We start from the raw sequence: 19,246 nt of genomic DNA on the forward strand, positions 1-19,246 counted from the left end.
TATGCACAAACAGTAAAAAACACTTTGACACCACACTTAAAAAGAAAAGGAAAAACAAGAAGAAAAAAGTGCCATGGTACTTTTCTAATTATTTTTGTTTTTACATGAACAATAGATATACCATGTTTCTATTCATTTAAGATAAAAAAATCCATTAAATTGTGTAATGTTTAATAAAATGTAATTAATAACACTTTAAATATTTAATGTTTTATATTTATTTAAAGATAAGTTTGATGGAGTTTTGTTATGAAATTTAAATGCATAAATTTGATCTTTTTATAGACTCAAAACATTATATTTTTTGAGTCTATACACGTAACATTGAAATACCTTTGAGTACCATGTATACATACAGTACCTCAAAATATATATAGCCTATAGTAATTCATCTATACCACAATAAATACAAACTATACATACTTTGAAAACAAATACTGATTAGAAATACAATAAACATCCTACTGACAATGAATGCAGATAAATGCAGATATGTGTTATACTGTAGATATGTTAAAAGCATAAAAAACTGAAAGGCATACACAATAAATAAATAAATAAATAAATAAATAAATAAATAAATAAAAGTTTCATCCTGTTTTGTAAGATTTATGCATTTAAATGTAATTTTAAAAACAATTCCATCAAACTGAACTGTTATTTTAAACAAAATGTAATTAACTTATTTTTTTTATTTATTTATTTAAGATTAGTCCATTTAATTTGATGGAATTATGTTGGGAAATTCAAATGCGTAAATCTTAAAATAATTTTGTGTGTGTACAAATATAAAGTTTTTAGTAGTGTATGAACAGTGTTTCCCTTACAAAAAAATTACCGTGGGCCAAAACACCACAGTTTAACTACAACTGTGGCAACTTGCCATTAGCCACAGATGTAATTAAAACAGAAATTAAACAAAATGACGGAAAGATTCTAAAAGCTTGTTTGTTTAAAGGAGATCCCATGGTTTTACAGTATAAACAATAACTGTAGTAACTATGGTGTGGAGCGGGACGTGGTCGCGTGTCTGTCACTGGGGAGAGAGGAAGTGTTAAGGACCATCACCTGGTGATTAATGACGCGTAACACCTGTTTCTCGTGACAGTAACGACGGAGATGGGCTTGAAAAGGCCGCCGAAAACGTCAGTGAAGCTGAAAAGCCACGTCTGTATCTGAAAGCCTGTTTAGTGTTGTGTGAAGCTGAAAAGCCTGTACTTTCTCTGTGAATCTGAACGCTTGAATAAAAGCTGATTTACCTGGACTGCCAACCCGCTTTACATATGGTATATAATATTTTGTCCGAAACATGATTTCCATGATCATTTTTGTAAAGGTAGTCAAGCCTAGTAAATGATATTGGGATATAATTATTCAGGCAAAATAAAAAAAATAAAAAAAAATAAAATAAAAAAAAGGCCTCGTACTTAAAACTTAAAGAACTCGATATGTTAAGTAAATTATTGTCGTGCTTTGACTTTGTCGTTTAACTAAATCACTAAACGAGACTGCAGTGGTCGGAAAATATCTTTCCCTCGTTTCGCATGTGACGTCATGTGTGCAGGCGTTCAGGGGAAAGTTGCTTCCGGCCCACTCCAGACTTTACTGTTTTCAAGGGCACCAGACTGTGTCCCGATTTGGCCGACGCACGATGTTGGGGGTGGAGTCAATATAAATATGCATGAGAACGCATCACGTTCACTTCACTATTTTCAGAGAACCTCACAGGATGTCCACACCAAATTGTTCAGGTAGTTTTCTTTTTAAAATCTCACATGTAATTTGTTTGGTAAAAGAATATTATTTAAATGAAACAATTGGGATTATTTTAAAACAATTTGTCTTGGGTTGTGTAATTCTAATGGGAGATGTGAACTGTATTAGAGTTGGATTTAGAGCTGGGAGACTTACTTCAGGAGTTTAATGATGTTGTGAAGGAGTTGAGCACACCTCACACCTATGAACATGTGCTGAGAGATGTGAAGAGACGCACAGGACAGAATGATGGAGATGACTCCGATTACTGTAAGTACACATCCACAACAACCCAACTATCCCATGATGAACACTAGGTGAATGAAATTATGGAATAGTGTCTCAAATATTATGAATACTCAATATTAAAAGCCCTTGGATGCTTTTTCTTGTGTTTGGATAAACTTCTTATAACGCTTTAAAATTGATTTTCTCATAATAGTTTTCTTCAAATAATATGAAAAATTGCAGTTTAAGTTCTTTATCAAAAGACATCTTTATATAATGCTTACTAGAGTAATAGGATTTTGTGCTCTTATCAAACAAACACACAAAATATTCATCTAATTATATTTTCTATACCCTACCCAAGACCCTGAGACTTACAGAGACATCTCTAGATTTAAATTGATCATTTAAAATACTTAAATCAACACATTTATTAAGCTAAATAACGGTCCTCGTGGGGACCAACAACGTAGGTAATTTCGGGTCTTGCTCTTCATGTGGGGACATTTGTGAAATGCTGAGGATCATTTTGAGTCACTTTGACCCAGAAATGCATTTTGAGTTGTTGAGCAATTTAAATTGAGAAAAAAACATTGCATTTAAATGATTATATCAGCCATTATTTCAATAATTATCTCACTTTGCAGTAGAAACATAATAATGATCTCAATAGTAAGCTGAGACTTTCTTTTTAACTTTAGTGCATAAAACTCATAATGTGTTTCTGGGTCAATGTGATTCAAAATAATGAGGTCACATTTGCTCCCCACGAAGACCACATAGATGGCAAACCCTGCCCCCCTGCCATTGTGTGATTGACATCTCTCTCGGTTTTGATCCGCCGAATCTTAAATAGATTGTGAAAGAATAAAGGCATTAGTTAGACTTTGATTTCGGTGTCCTTAATAAAGCTTTGATGTTAATGCCCTTGTGCATTCACATGTATGAGACACACTAATGCTTTGTATCTTTTACAGGCAGTGAGACGTCACTGGTAAACAGTTTAAATGCCAGTGAAGAGGAGCTCAACTTCGCAGGCATGACCACGGCACCAAAAGGTACTAGCGCAACGGCTCCCACCAGATAGCCATCACATTTACAGAACTAAACAGGAGTAAATGGGTTGCATTTGCTCCAGATGGGTCTAACCCCTGTGTGCAATCTCTATCCATCTAGTTTAAGTCTTTGTTTGTAGACTGCACTGCTGTGATGCTGTTTATTTGGCTATAGCATGCATGATAAGCATGGACATTGGCAGGTGAAATTGAATGTGATTTCATATCAGTGTTATCAGTAAAATGCTGTTTCTGTACAGCTGACAAGGAATGGAATAACCAATGCATTTCAGGCTAACTGAGATGACCTGCAGGTTTTACTGTCATGGGAAAATATGCTTGTGATATATGCCTTTTAGGGATTTGTGTGAAGGGAATTCGATTTCTCCCTCAATTGTTTTGCCTTATGTAATTCCGATCGGAGGGTCATATTTCTTTCTGGTAGAAATGTTCCATAGGAAATGCCATTGAACTTAACTGCATTTCCACTGAGTCTGAAGCATTCCAGTGTGCTCACGTCTTCTCTCTCTCTCTCTCTTTCTCTGCTCCTTTTAGCTAAACTCGGGGACAACAGTGACCTACAGAGCTTCATTGAAAACCTGGATAGAGAGCTTGCAGGTATGAAAACAGTTTGATGGTCATTTAAGGCATTTAACTGCAAAGTAGTTGTTGTTTCAACATGCAAACTGCACAACCTGGTCTCATAAAATCATGTTACTAAACCTACTTTTTTGCGAACTGATTTTTACGTAGCTTGTTGTACGTAAACTGGTGAAATAAACACTAGAGACACTACAACAACAGTGAATTTTATTCACTTTCACACAAATCACGAGTAAAACAGCAGATTAAAAGTTTCTAAATACTTTTCGCCCTGTTCCATATACAATGCTATCTTATGACATCTAAACACTTACTATAGTACATGACCTGTAAGGCGACGTTTTCATTTTTGCATCACATAACCAACTATATTGACAATCTTGTTCGAGTGTGATCAAATTATGCGGTAGCTCAACTGACAGCGTTGGACAGGGTACGAGTCCTGAAGAGCATGCGAGTCGACGTGTCATAGAAGCACCACAAATTGATGTGGTTGCTTCAGCAATTGCATTTTTGATGTCATATTTGCTTTTTGACACTATCGGTTAGGTTTAGGTTTAATGTTTAGGGTAGGGTGGTAGGTTTTCTTGCTTTAAAACTCGATAAAGCATTAACCTTAACCTCATGTGTTTGGGAGAACATTTAAGTCGCTTTTAAAGCCACACAGTGGACGTTTCACCTCTAAACTGCCGCAAAAAGTGTAATGAACCACATAGTATCATTTTGCAAAATTGTCGACACAGTCACGTCATTTTCTTGAGACCAGGCTGTTTTCATAGCGTATTGTAGCATAGGATAATTGGTTAATCTGGATCTAAATATTAAACTGTGTACAGTAAGGCCAGAAACATTCTCTATGCGAGTATGCAAATGCAGACGAAAATGCTTGGCTAATGCATCGCAAGCACGCATTGTATATATTTGTGTATATATAAACACAATTGCAACTATATTAACTGTTTTCTAACAGGTTTAAAACAGTCCCGACCCAAACTCGCATCATTGGTTGAGCGAATGTTGCTATATCGGGCTAGTCAGGATGTTCAAACAAACAATGTTTTCATAGTGGCACAATGTTTACTTTTTGGGGGAAATCAACCTACGAATGGCTACGAGTTGTCTCAATTTTAAGTTGAGATAGGAGAAAGTATATTTACTTTTTTTTTGGTAGCAGTAACAAACCGTAGTACTCAAGGGGGTGATAGTGACTGTCAAATTTCTGTGCCGTTCAACTGGATATGTTATTGTTCATATAGCTACAGTAGATGTAACATGTCTATTGTTTATTAAGCTTTAACTAACCCGCGCAGCAGATCTCTTCAAACGGTTGTCTCGCCATGACAGTTGTTGACCTTAAAGGGAAAACTAACCGTAGAAGTGTTTATGCTAATGTCCGCTATAGCGCCCCTTGTGGCAATGCTGAAAATGAAACGCATACCTACTTTCCATTATGAATTGCATTCAGAAACATTTCGTAACATAACGATGTGTGAAATCAAGTTTATGCAGCTAGAAGTCTTTGCATTCATATACTTGTGTAGTGTGTTTTTGGCCTTTAAAAGCAAAGTTGTTTTGCTATCTCATTATAGTAGTGGATGTAATATTTTAGCGGAGCTTGCTCAATAGTACAAATGGCAAAACAACTGAAATAAATCTAACAAGTCAAACCTGTTCATCACCAATGTAAACCAAAAACCATTTATCAAAATGAATACATGTTTTAGACAACATTGTGCTCAAAGATAGTTTTGTTTTTCTATGTACTGCAAACTTTGCGGATTACAATCTATTGTGGAATCATTCTAGACACAATGAAATTGATATCATTGTGATAATGTGAATATGCCAGATGCTAAATAACCAGCAAGAGGCCAGTGGTTTAACAGCTCATTCCCAGCTTGCTCTGCTATCAGTGGAGTGACACTCATGAATCATAACTCCCCAGACAGCAGCTCACGCTTTAAGCATGTATATTCATGATATCTCACTTCTCTGACCTGAGCTGTCACAATCTTATCTGCCTGACAGAGATGTGACATGACGTGATATGATCGGAGAGGATAAAGTACGTTCAGCTGAACACCTGGTGAGATGGCATTTAACAAATCATAATCCTGGCTTCCACTGAATGTCAAAATGGATGACAAAAGGACATTAAGCTGAAGAAAAACAGCTTGAGACTTCAATAAGAAAATGTAAAATAAAAATAACAGGTCTTGAGTTTACAGTGTCTTTGTAATTTGTTGTGATGGTTTGCATAAATTTCCACTTCTAATAGGATGTTTAATTTGAATAAATATCCATTATTACCAAGTTAATATGAAAAGCACATTCTATGTTTTTATGAAGAATTATTGCAAAAATGGCTATTTTCCACTTTTATATAGAAATTGTAAAAATATCTGGTTTTATGTCTGGCATATTGTGTAATATTAATTGTTCCTTCTGAAGGATTTTTCTTGTTCCTTGTAAAGACTTTTTCAATAAAATTTTTTCAATAAAATTATTTCAATTGTTGTCTTATATTAAGAGTAAGCGGGGGGGGCCTGGGTAGCTCAGTGAATAAAGACGCTGACTACCACCCATGGAGTCGTGAGTTCGAATCCAGGGCATGCTGAGTGACTCCAGCCAGGTCTCCTAAGCAACCAAATTGGCCCGGTTGCTAGGGAGGGTAGAGTCTCATGGGGTAACCTCCTCATGGTCACTGTAATGTGGTTTGCTCTCAGAGGGGTGCATGGATGCCACGGAGAATAGCGTGAAGCCTCCACACGCACTATGTCTCCGCAGTAACTCTCTCAACAAGCCACATGATAAGATGCACGGAGATGGGATAAAATTAACGGTCTCAGATGCGGAGGCGACTGAGATTCGTCCTCCACCACCCAGATTGAGGTGAGTCACTATGCCACCACGAGGACTTAGAGCACATTGGGAGTTGGGCATTCCAAATTGGGGAGAAAAGGGGGAGAGAAAAGAATAAGCAATAGGGGAGTATTTATCTTTGTTTCAAACTAGGGAAGACCTACACCATGTGTAATTATTTAGGTTAATTGGTTGAATCGCATGATAATGTGCATATTGTCATGAAAGTAATGTCACAATATGAAAAACTCTGTTAACATTTAATATTATGGTTGTATTTGGTAACGTTAGTTAAAATAAAGATTTACAGCACTTTTGTGGTATTTTTGATGTTGAGTGTTATTTTAACATACTGACACATTAAAATTAAATTAATAATGTATTGCATGTAGTAATTGTGTAATCTAAATTAATATTAAAATGAAAAGATACACATTGTCAACATTAGTTACAATGTAAGTAAATACAACATGAACAATGAACAGTTGTATTTTCATAAGTTAACATTAATCAAGATTTAAAAATGCTGTAAATAAATATATTGTTCATTGTTAGTTCCTGATACCAAATACATTAACAAATGCTAACAAATACAACCTTATTGTAAAGTGTTACCAAAAATCTTAAAGGTGCTCAAATTTGGCGTTGTTTCTTTTAGCAAAATGTAATTTCTAATTTCATTCTTTTGATTTGGGGTAAAATATTACCCAGGAATGTTCTTGACAGGTTTCGTGAGATTGGGCTCCAACTTTAAATTCTAACCTGAGTTTGTGCCATCTTAAATGCAATAACTAATATATCTTGACTACTGCAGCTCACTTGTGTGAGGATCAAGCACCATAGTTCATGATTTCAGATCCCTGGTAAGACCCACTCTGTACAAAATAGGAAATGAACAGACATGCACCTACACACTCTGCAGCAGACGAAAGAGGAAGCTGTGTGATGCATTGCAAGCAAAACCTGCACTTTTTTTTGTCTGTGGTATTGAAACTCTACCATCAAGATCTTTGTTTTTTTTTTGCATTATATGCTGTAAAAACTTTACTATATACAGTGGCCCCAAAAATATTTATGGGTAAACAATGTATGAATATTGATATTTGATAAAATGTCATACCAATTTCTTCTGATAAAAGTTCTAGCGTTGTTTGTGTGCAGATGCCACATGATTTGATATTTTGTTTTTCTAATGCAAAGAAATTGGAACAATACAAAAGGTGAAGTATGTAATTTCAGTGCCTCTAGTGACACAAAACGCTATTGAAACATTGAACAGGTTTCACCCTGTCTTCCATTAGCCATACAAAGGTGTATGAATGTCATTGAGTGGTGGTAGTGTAGTGGACTAAAGCACTGAACTGATATGCGGAAAGTTGTTGGTTCAATCCCCACAGCCACCACCATTGTATCCTTGAGCAAGACACTTAACTCCAGGTTGCTCCAGGGGGATTGTCCCTGTAATAAGGGCACTGTAAGTTGCTTTGGATAAAAGTGTCTGCCAAATGCATAAATGTAAATGAATTGGGTAGCATATTGAACTAGATAGTTCTGAGAAAAGTACCATAAAGTAACCAAAACTTTTAGCAGATTTTATCAAAACATTTGTAGCAGACTATATCCTCGCCTCACACATTACATAATGGAGCAGCTGTTTGACATTATGCAGTATTTCTTCAGTGAAAGCAGTACTTCATTTAGTCACTGTGGAAACTGGGCAGCAGCATTCATGGAAAGAGGAAGTCTGGAGACTCTGGTTCTCTGATCCAAAAGCCCCTCATGGTTTGGAGAAAGAATACTGACATCATCACTGCTCAAGAAAATGAGAAATGCTTATTACAACAAACACTCTTGAGCATGTGATTATAATGTGAAAAAAGTAAATGTATTTAAAACATATTTTATATGAAGCACACACACACACACATATATATATATATATGAGCACATTGCAATTGTTTTAAAGGTTTTATCTTATGATTTAATGTAAACATTTATATTTTATCACTTTAAAAAAATGAAATGTTAAAAATAGCAGTTGTTTTATGTTTTAAACATTGTGCAATATTGATTCTATACCTTATAAAGTATTTTTCTTTCTACCTTGATATAATAAAGGTTTTTGCATAGCATTTAACAATAAGGTTCTATTCATGAACATTAGTTAATGCTGTAGGTACTGAACTATCAATGAACAGTGATTTTTCACAGCATTTATTAATCTTGCTTAATGTTAAATGACCAAAACAATGTTGTCTTTTTTCATGTTCAGTCATATTGCATGAACTATTGTCAGCATATAGATCTTGTTTTAATGCAAAACTGTATATGTAGAAATTAACTTTAAAGGAATAGTTCACCAAATATATATATATATATTCTCTCATCATTTACGTTTTTAGAAGATTTAGACCATAATTTTAGAAGAATATCTCAGCTCTGCAAGTGAATTGTGGCCAGAACTTTGAAGCTCCAAAATGGAAATAAAGGCAGCATAAAAGTTATCCATAAGACTCCAGTGATTTATCCTTGTCTTCTGAAGCGATATGATAGGTGTGTGAGAAACAGATCAATATTTAAGTCCTTTTTTTAATGTTAAATCTCCTCCTCCCTGTAGGTGTCGATATGCACATGGAATGTGAACCGCCCAAAACAAAAGAAGAATGTGAAAGTGAAAGTGGAGATTTACAGTAAAAAAATGACTTAAATATTGATCGGTTTCTCACCCACACTTATATCACTTCTGAAGACATGGATTTAACCATTAGAGTCTTATGGATTACATTTATGCTGCCTTTATGTGCTTTTTGGACCTTCAAAGTTCTGGCCACCATTCACTTGCACCATATGGACTTACAGAGCAGAGAAATTCTACTAAAAATCTTCGTTTGTGTTCAGCAGAATGAAGAAAGTCATACACATCTGGGATGGCATAAGGGTGAGTAAATGATGAGAGAATTTTCATTTTTGTGTGAACTATTCCTTTAAGAAAGATGAATAATTACTGTAAAAGTATTGTTCACAGATAATATTAGTTAACTACATCAGTTAACATGAACTAATGAATACTATCTTATTGTAAAGTTTTACTGTGTTTTGCATAAAGACAATTTACTTTTAGTAACCAGTGCTCATAAATGTATTTAAAGAGGAAGCATGTTTGGAAATGTATGTTCTTAAATTGCTTATTTATGACTTTGTATTAATAGAAAATCAGGCAGTGCACATTTTATGCTGTTTTAGGGGTATAGTCTTGACACATTTATGGTCACAGTACAATATGAAATTCCAGATGTTTCCAAGTGTCATGGAATGCATTGTTTGCTTTCAGAGGGAAGCATGTGTTTGAAGCAGCTAAATGTTTGTGTTCAGTTTATTTCCTCCTTGAGGCACCCATAATGCTTGTCAATTGACTCTGAACTGAACTTTGTATCGAAAAGCAGTGTTGGTGAATGAATAAGGGCTGTGAAACAACACAACAGTTTTGACATCTCTGTTTCTTGCTGACAGTGTTTACGGCCTCTGCCCTCTTGTGCAGGACGTGTGAGCACAGCATGTGATTAAAGACACTTTGTCCAGTGAAAAAGAAAAATGACAACAAAAGACTGAGTTTGAAACTGGTTTTGAGGAACTAAAAGAATTCATTTTAGAAAGCATAGTTGTTTTTTGTTTTTTTACACAACACAGACAAGAAAACTTGGAATTACTCAAAATTATGTAGTATATGTAATGTGATGTGACATTTATGTTAGATTTGTACCATTGTAAAGTGTAGTACTGTCTTGTGTAACAGTGGCAAACAAACAAACAAGATTATTATGATTTATAAAGAACATTTAAGTGGTTCTTGGCTTTGCAAAACTTACCGCTACAATGCTAGGGTGTTATAAGTGCTTACCAGAGCATTGATATACAGTTGCTAATGTGTTCTTAGTAGTTATAGGCCTTTAACACAGTCCGCGTGCCGTCACATCCGGCTCCGAATAGTAGTGTAACCAGACATCCGCCCATCGATTCATCTATGGACGATCGCAGTTTTTCTAAATAAATTTAGCCAACTTGAATGCACTTGGCAGTAAACATCAGATGTTGAATTGTTTCTTTGGATTAACGCAGCACTTCACCATGTGTCATCTACCACTTTAATGTGTAACAGTACTGTATCTGAGCGAGGAAATTATCAGCGCAAAGTTTTCCCAGTTCACGAGGAGCTGCGCGCGCTGTTCGGTTTACTCCCAGAGGATTAATGTGCTCAACTCAAGTCCGAAGAGACAGCGTTTAAGTGTTTTAATGTCGTTGTTTTCACTGTTGTAAATATAATACAGGTGTAGACACTGGGACATTTTCCTCTTTATGTTTTATTTACATTGCATTCGGTCGCGACTCGTGAGTGGACGCTTCCCAATCATCGTCTCAAACCACAAGGATATAACTAATTTGCTTTTACCAAAAAAAAAAATAAATAAATAAATAAATAAATAAAAAAAACAAAAAAAAAATGGGCAGCTGTGGTTGCCAGAATAATTATGTATAAAATACAGTAAAAAAACTTTACAGAACAACCTGTACATTTTAAAGTTTAAAACTGTTGTAATTTACATGACCAGATAGCACTGTAAAAAAAAAAAAAAAAAAAAATTCATAAACTTGATATTAACCTTCTGAAACTGTAAAAATCTGCTTTTTACTTTATAAGGTACCATCAGTGTAACACATGTGAAATTTAAATAATGCAATAAACATGAACTAAACTACATTAAATATAAAACAGAACACCCCAATGTACGTAACTGATATTAAAAATAAGAAAAAACATAACTATTCCCATAAAATATAATGAAATATGATGGGTCATGCAGGGAATTGTGGGAATGCCCAATTATTTTTTTTACTGTAATTTTAACAATAACTTACTGTAAAAAGTACATGTACTCTCTTGTTAAACATAATGTTAATTTTGACCATTAGTTATACAGGAAAATCATACTTTTTACCTTTACAATTTTTTTTATTTTTACAACATTTTATTGTAAAAACTACTGTATTGTCTTTTAAAATATATACATTTTTTACTGTATATTTGACAGTTAATATTCATTAATCAATTAACATTTTGTTTCTGTAGCATTTTTACAGTCTTTTACCGTTAAATTTACAGACATTTGTTACAGTGCACTTTTATAATGATTAAAGTTACTTTCTGTAATCGGACTCTGGGATGGAAAGGTTTCTTTATTTGAACATTTGTAAACGGGTCATTTTATGTAATACATGGAGATTATAATAAGTAAGTACACGAAAGCAATGTGATCATTATCATCGCAAATACTCTGTATAATCTTGACTCGGAATATACGTTTTTTTGTGTGTGACTTACTGTGTACCCCTGTCTTGTTCTAATGCTCTTTCATGTGTAAATGTACTCTTGTTTGTATATATTCATGCATTCCTCTAATAAAAAATGTAGTGGTCTCTGCTCACATACATTCTGTTTAAAATAATAAAACAACATGACACCATTTTCCTTTACTTCATCATCCCTGAGTAATTATTGTACAATGAGGTAGGTCTGTTTAGATTAAGTATTTGAGATGAATTGTACATAAAATATTCTATAATAATTCTGCGCTGTGGGCACTGTCATTGAAACAGACTGCAGCGGAAGTTGTTTTATGCTACTAAGCGAAGCTTCTGCTCTGCCAACGCGGAAGTGTGATAAAAGCCTATTGTATTGCTAGCGGCTGCTGGGGCAGTAGCTGTTTCAGGTGGTTGCTATGTGTATACTAGTTCAAGTTAAAAGAGCTCACCCCAAAGTCTGGTTAACTGTTATATACTGTACATTTAGCACACTGAGGTACCATTATAAATGGGCTACTCCATACTAAGGTCACTAAAATGAAAAACAAACGAGAAAAAGATTCTAGTAATTATAATCCAATTCTAGTTTAGGGTTAATCCAAGGGTTAGTTGACCCCAAAATGAAACTTCTCTCATCATTTACTCACCCTCATGCCATCCCAGTTGTGTTTGACTTTCTTTCATCTGCTGAACACAAACGAAGATTTTAGAAAAATATCTCAGCTCTGTAGGTCCATACAATGCAAGTGACTGGGTGCCAATATTCTGAAGCTCCAAAATCCACATAAGGGCAACATAAAGTACTTCAGATGACTCTGATGGTTAAATCTATATTTTCTGAAGCGATGTGATACGTGTGGGTAAGAAACAGATCAATATTTGAGTCCTTTTTCCTTCACTTTGACTTTCTCCTTCTGTTTTCGGTGATTCACATTCTATGTGCATATTGCCCCCTACTGGGCAGGGAGAATGAAAAAATGATAAAAAAATGACTTAAATATTGATATGTTTCTCAACCACACTTATCATAACGTGTCTGAACACATTTAACCACTGAAGTCATATGGATTACTTTTATGCTCCCTTTATGTGGATTTTGGAGCTTCAAAAGTTTGGCACCAATTCACTTGTATTGTATGGACCTACAGAGTTGAAATATTCTTCTAAATATCTTTGTTTGTTTTCTGCAGAAGAAAGAAAGTCATATACATCTGGAATGCCAGGAGGATGAGTAAATGATGAGATAATTTTTATTTTTGGGTGAACGAACCCTTTAAACAGATCAACAGATGACAGTCACAGATGAGCCCCTGGGTCTCTGCCACATCCAATCTAGGAATATAAACAGAGATTTGGCTGAAATGGACAGTTGACAAATAGGCCCTCAACTGTTGTTACTATGTACATCTGATATGAAATCAGACAAATTGCTCTTGTCTTCTTTTGCATTTCAAATAGATGCTAAGTGGAAACTTTATGCAGGACAAAAGAAACTAAGTGCTTTAAACAGAGACTATTTAGCCTGAAACAGAGCACTTGTATTAAAATGAATGTGAGAAATTAGAACGCCCAATGTGGCGTATGTGCAAAAGGAAGTCCTGCCTTGAAGGTAAAATCAACTACAGACATTGCCTGTCAGTCAGCTCGAGAATGCGCATGCACATTAGCTGGACTAGCCTGTAAAATAGCATTTTTAGCATGATCTGAGCTAAAGAAGCACAATTTATGATACCATTGTTGTCAGATTGTACTGCTGATTTGAAATATGTCCTTTGATCATAATCTTGACCAGCCGTTTTGGTGATTTCGGTCTTTCCCCATTCAAGTAGATAGGAGCTGTTCTTTCATGTTGCTTGTATCCATAGAAATAGCTGCCAGGAGTTCTGACCAGGGGTCTTTGTTTACAGTGGCTTGTTTTGTGTTTGATACAATGTTTTGCTGAAGTATACCCAAGAGAGTTGCTCTGTGCACAGAGCAATGATTGCATTAAGACTAGGCAACACTATACTAAACATGCAGGTTATGCAACAAAAATAAAGAATAAAAAACAAGCTCAAGTACACCAAGTGACAAGTCTCCACCCAGTTTTTTAATAACAACCAAACCCATCTAACCAATAAAGGCCCCAAAAATGCTTGGGGTTATTATACTCAGTAAAACAAGCATTAAGAACTAATTAGTCTTCCAGAGAGAAAGTTCACGCCACTGATTATCAGTCGAGCAGGTTGTCTGATCTGTCAACACTCCAGTAATAACAGAGTTGGAATATGGCAAGAAATGATGTTGTGAGGACAGATAAATGTATCAGCATGTATTTAATTTTATTTCTACTGATTCTATCATCTGGAAAATGCAGAACAAGGAATACTAAAGGAGATTTTTTCAGCAGATTTTATCCCAAAAGAATCTCTTACTTCTGAACTTTTTTCTTTTTCTACTGTTGTAGAATATGTTGACCAAAAGAACAAGAAGGATACAGCTGCAGGCTGAGCTTCAAAAAGGGGTAGGAGCTGCAAACCGCCAACAAAGATAGACAGAGCGCCTAACCTTACCCTTTCCCAAACCCTAACCGTGTGTGAAAGTGTTGCTGCATTTTGGAGCTGGCCCATCCACCTTCTGGAGTAACCCCGGCCCTTCTGGAGTTACCCCACACACTCTTTTGGAGATTCGGCCCCAGTTTGGAGATTTCCGGGCTATAGCTATACCTACTTGAAAATGACTGTGATTCAGCAATGCCTTTGCAAAGAATACTTTTTTTTTTTTAAGGATTAAAGGAACATTCCAGGTTCAATACAAGTTAAGCTCAATCAACAGCATTTGTGTCATAATGTTGATTGCCATAAGAAGAATTTTGTTCTTAAATGGATAGTTCACCCAAAAATAAAAATGTCCTTGTCATTTACTCACCCTCATGCCATCCCAGATGACTTTTTCTTTCTTCAGCAGAACATAAATTAAGATTTTTAGAAAAACATCTCAGCTCAGTGGGTCCATACAATGCTAATGAATGGTGATCAGACATTTGTAGCTCCAAAAATCACATAAAGGAAACATAAAAGTAATCCATAATACTCCAGTGTTTAAATCCATATCTTCAGAGGTATGGGTAAAAACAGAACAATATAGTCCTTTTTACTCTAAATCTCCACTTTAACTTTCACTTTCAGATGTGAAAGTGAAACTAAACAGGCACCACATGTGACTTTCAGATGTAGAAGTGAAAGTGGGTATTTAGAATAAAAAGGACATAAATTTTGATCTGTTTCTCACCCACACCTATTAGATTGCTTCTGAAGATATTGTTTTAACCACTGGAGTCTTATAGATTACTTCTATATATCCTTTATGTGATTTTTGAGCTACAAAGGACTGATCACCATTCACTTGCATTGTATGGACCTACAGAGCTGAGATGTTCATCTAAAAATCTTTGTTTGTGTTCTGCTGAAGAAAGAAACTCATACACATCTGGGATGGAAAGAGGGTGAGTAAATGATGAGAGAATGTTCATTTTTGCGTGAACTAACTCTGTAAGTGTCTTGCCTGGTTAAATAAAGGTAAAATAAAATAAAATAAATAAAAATAAATTATATCAACTCATCCCACGCTTATAAAAATTAAATAAAATTGCAGTTATATTAAGGCACTTGGACATTATATGTGTAAACATGATTTTAGTGTGCTAAAATCGCTTATTATCTAAATGCAAAGTTACATCCAAAACCGGGATTACTGGGATTACAGGGTTCACGGCGCTACGTCATCATGACAATGTCTCGATTACGTACATAACCTTGGTTCCCTGAGGGGGACGAGATGCATTCGCGAGCACTCAAAATTGCATCAATAAGCCAATGAGACAGTCTTTGCTTGGACACTGAAACACCTCTGTTGCGGCCACCAATGCACACAAACAACTGTTCTGATTTATGCCACTGGCTAGTACAGTTAACATAAACTTGCAGCACTCGAACTGGGCAAAGCTTATGTAACTTTTCATGCTCCTCTGACTCAAATGGGAGAGGAGAGATAGCCTGAAAATTAATGGTCTGCAAGCAAAACAATGTAGAAATAATCTTGGGCAAATAGCCCAAACGAGGTCTTAACACAACCTTTGAATACCCTGGCGCAAAATCCATACACAAAGGATTGACCGACAGGGCGTGCAAATCACAGACTCTCTTAAACAATGCAAATTCCACTAGCAGTGCCAGCTTGAGAGTCAAAAACTTGTTGTCTGTTGTCAATGGCTCGAATGGAGCACCTGAGAGCGCTTCTAAAACATCAGATAAATCCCATAAAGGAATGCGGACAGGACGAAAAGGTCTAAGCCTGCGTACCCCGCACATAAAGTGAAAGACAATAGAATGTCTACCAACAGAGATTCCACTGATAAGTGCATGTTCAGCCGCTATAGTGGCAACATAGATTTTAAGTGTTGCCGGGGCAGCCCCGAACCGCTCCTGCAAAAAATCCAGCACTGTACTGACGAGGCACTGAACTGGATTTTAATTTCACGCTGTACACTAAGAAGCAAAAATACACCACATAAATGTATATAGCCTCCTCAGTGATGGAGTTCTAGCATTTAGATTGGTATCAACCACAGCAGGGGATAACCCATCATTAAAAACAGCGCCCCATTGAGGGGCCACTCCCATAACTTCCACAAGTCCGGCTGGAGGTGCCAAATGCTGCCCTGCTCCTGAGACAACACGTTGGCTCTGACTGAAATCTCCCAAGGCATCTTTTCCAGGAGAGAGACCAGAGTCAAAAACCATACTTGAGATGGCCAATACGGCGGCACTAACAGAAGCCAAATCCGATCCTCCCGAACCCTCTTGTCCCGTGTCCACAGAAGAATGCGACGTGCCAGCCTTAGCATGGCACGAGAGCACACCCCTCCTTGGCAATTGATGTAGGACACCACCGACCTGTTGTCCGACCGGATGAGGACATGACTGTCCTGAATATCCGGAAGGAAAAACCTTAACGCCAGTAGCACCGTGAGCATCTCCAGCCAGTTTATGTGCCAATATTACCGCTGGCCCATCCAGACTCCACAGGCTGGACGATGTTCGTGTACAGCGCCCCAACCCATGGAGGAGGTGTCTGTCTTTATCATCTTGCGGCGACACACCTGGAAAGCCTGATATCAGAAGGTGGGTCTGTTTCCATGCCAGCAGAGTTTTGTAGCACCCATTCATCACTCTGAATAGATGAAGCGCAAGCATCAGTGGTTGAAGTCCCTCTGTGGAGTTCATCCATCACTGAAAATGTCTCGCGTGCAACATGCCCAAAGGAATGACAGCGGATGCCGTGATCATGAGCCCTAAAAGCCTGCAAAATGTTCTCGCAGAGAGAACACGTCCCACTCTGAAAATCGCTAGACACTGGCATAATGACAGAACGTGAGCTGGAGACAGGCGTGCCTGCATAGAAACAGATTTTGTTGCCCTGGCAACAGGACACTCTTGTCTAGGTTTACACACAGCCCTAGATTGCTCAAATGGCTGAGAACGACATCTTTATGTTGTGCAGCCAAAGTCTCTGAGTGAGCTAACACCAACCAATCATCGAGATAATTCAAAACGTAGATGCCTCAAGGGAATCAGAGCTGCATCCATGCATTTCGTGAAAGTGCTGTAAAAGCAGCATTCTCTCTGAGAAGGGGGAATCTCCTCTACTGCCCCTTTTCTAAGCGAGAATGAATTTCCCGAATCAAAAACGGGGCTTCCCGAACAGAGACATCTGTTGGAACAACCCCATTTAATACTGGCGGAGCCCACCTGTATTGAATGACATAACCATGCTATATCAATCAAAATACCCAGTTTGAAATGCCCTGCAACTGCTGCCAGGTCGCTAGACGGTCTGAAAGAGGAATTAATGCATGGCTCTTGCCTGTAGCGCGACGTCACCACTAGATGGCACGCTTGGCTTACTTTTGACAACTGCCCCACAACCAGCGGCACAGCGGAGGGAGGCCTTTGCGCCTCTACTACTGTGGCTGGTTGAATGGGATTTAATAATGTTTCTGCCTTTATTGTATTCAGGCATAAATAATGAGTGCCTGAAATGCATTTACAGCAGGGACGCTGACAGAATAAACCTTTTCCCTGGTATTTTGAATGGGGAAGAGTGTGTGAACATTGGGGGGGATTTTATTTGCGAAAACTGATTTGCCACAATGGCCCCAGCATTCTTTATGGGGGGACAATGTGTGGTGCTTATGGTCACTGTGTGTTTTGTGTGTACTTGTGCTTGATGAACATCAAATGGAAGGCTGAATTCAGGAAACGTTTTTTTAATGTTCGCTCCCCAGAGCAAGTTGCGGGGGTAACTGAACCATATTCTGGTTGTTGGGGCATTCGAGGCGTGTACAACAGCGAACTCATCCTGATACTGACCAAAGGGTAAACAGGGGAGAAAAGGATATGTTTATACGGTCCAATTTTGTTAACTGAATGGGGGCTTACCCTTTGTTACATAGCAAGCCCGTCAGGCTCTTGTAGACCTATTTTTATTGTACATTGAGTTATATTACACGGCCATCTCTGATTATAATTCCTGTTGCTGACGGCATGCTGCACGAGTGTTTGTAGATTGCTAGCCTGCTTAGCATTGCTTATTCTTATACGTTCATCATTTTATCCTTTGCCATTTTACCGTGTGCTTTTTGTTTTTCCGCTTTTCTACTGTTTCATCTGTGTGTATTTTACCGCACGCACCCGTTTCTCTCGCTTCAGTCTTTTGACTTCAGAGGATGAACTGATGCCAACTCCAACTGAAAGACATAGGATACTTCATATGCCACTGCCTGAACCTTGGACTTAGGATGGACCCCACCGAACCTCACCATAATGACCTGCAGGTTGAACTGTGATGCACCTCATTAATCTCTGAGGTCACCATTTAATCACCTTTGTCTATTGATGGACTACACTCTTGAAATGGAATACATAGACTATCATTTAATTGCCAACAAAAGCCTTCATCAGCCAACTAACAAAGGACAATGCATCTATGTGAACTTCTATAGTTAATCAAGGATGGACTTCAAAGACATTAGTCATTAATCTTAAAGTTCATGAAAATCTTTTCTTTTTTTCAAAACACTGGACCTTAACACTTGGACTTGCACTGCACACAAATAACTAATACTGGCATTATATTCATGTTGTTTAGCCAGAGGGGAACTGGCCACAGTGAGCCTGGTTTCTACCAAGGTTATTTTTCTCCATTAACCAACATCTTATGGTGTTTTGTGTTCCTTGCCACAGTCGCCTTCAGCTTGCTCACAGGGGTTCTAAATACAATTATTACTTGACTTGACATGCCCGAGACCCTTGGCCATGGAGGCAGAGGCAAAACTCAAGTTGAAA

The 19,246-nt window shown here is 37.1% G+C and overlaps 1 protein-coding gene across 1 annotated transcript; it reads left to right on the forward strand.

The window, feature by feature from the left end:
- Positions 1 to 1,604: 1,604 nt before the first annotated feature.
- Positions 1,605 to 6,147, forward strand: LOC127417561 (regulator of cell cycle RGCC-like). Its single transcript, XM_051657562.1, has 5 exons — positions 1,605 to 1,751; positions 1,885 to 2,025; positions 2,961 to 3,041; positions 3,594 to 3,656; positions 5,670 to 6,147. The coding sequence occupies exons 1-5, from the start codon at positions 1,682 to 1,684 to the stop codon at positions 5,675 to 5,677; spliced, it is 363 nt and encodes a 120-aa protein (XP_051513522.1). The 5' UTR covers positions 1,605 to 1,681; the 3' UTR covers positions 5,678 to 6,147.
- Positions 6,148 to 19,246: the final 13,099 nt, after the last annotated feature.

Source organism: Myxocyprinus asiaticus, chromosome 27 (genome assembly GCF_019703515.2).
Source record: "Myxocyprinus asiaticus isolate MX2 ecotype Aquarium Trade chromosome 27, UBuf_Myxa_2, whole genome shotgun sequence".
Classification (NCBI taxonomy): Eukaryota; Metazoa; Chordata; class Actinopteri; order Cypriniformes; family Catostomidae; genus Myxocyprinus; species Myxocyprinus asiaticus.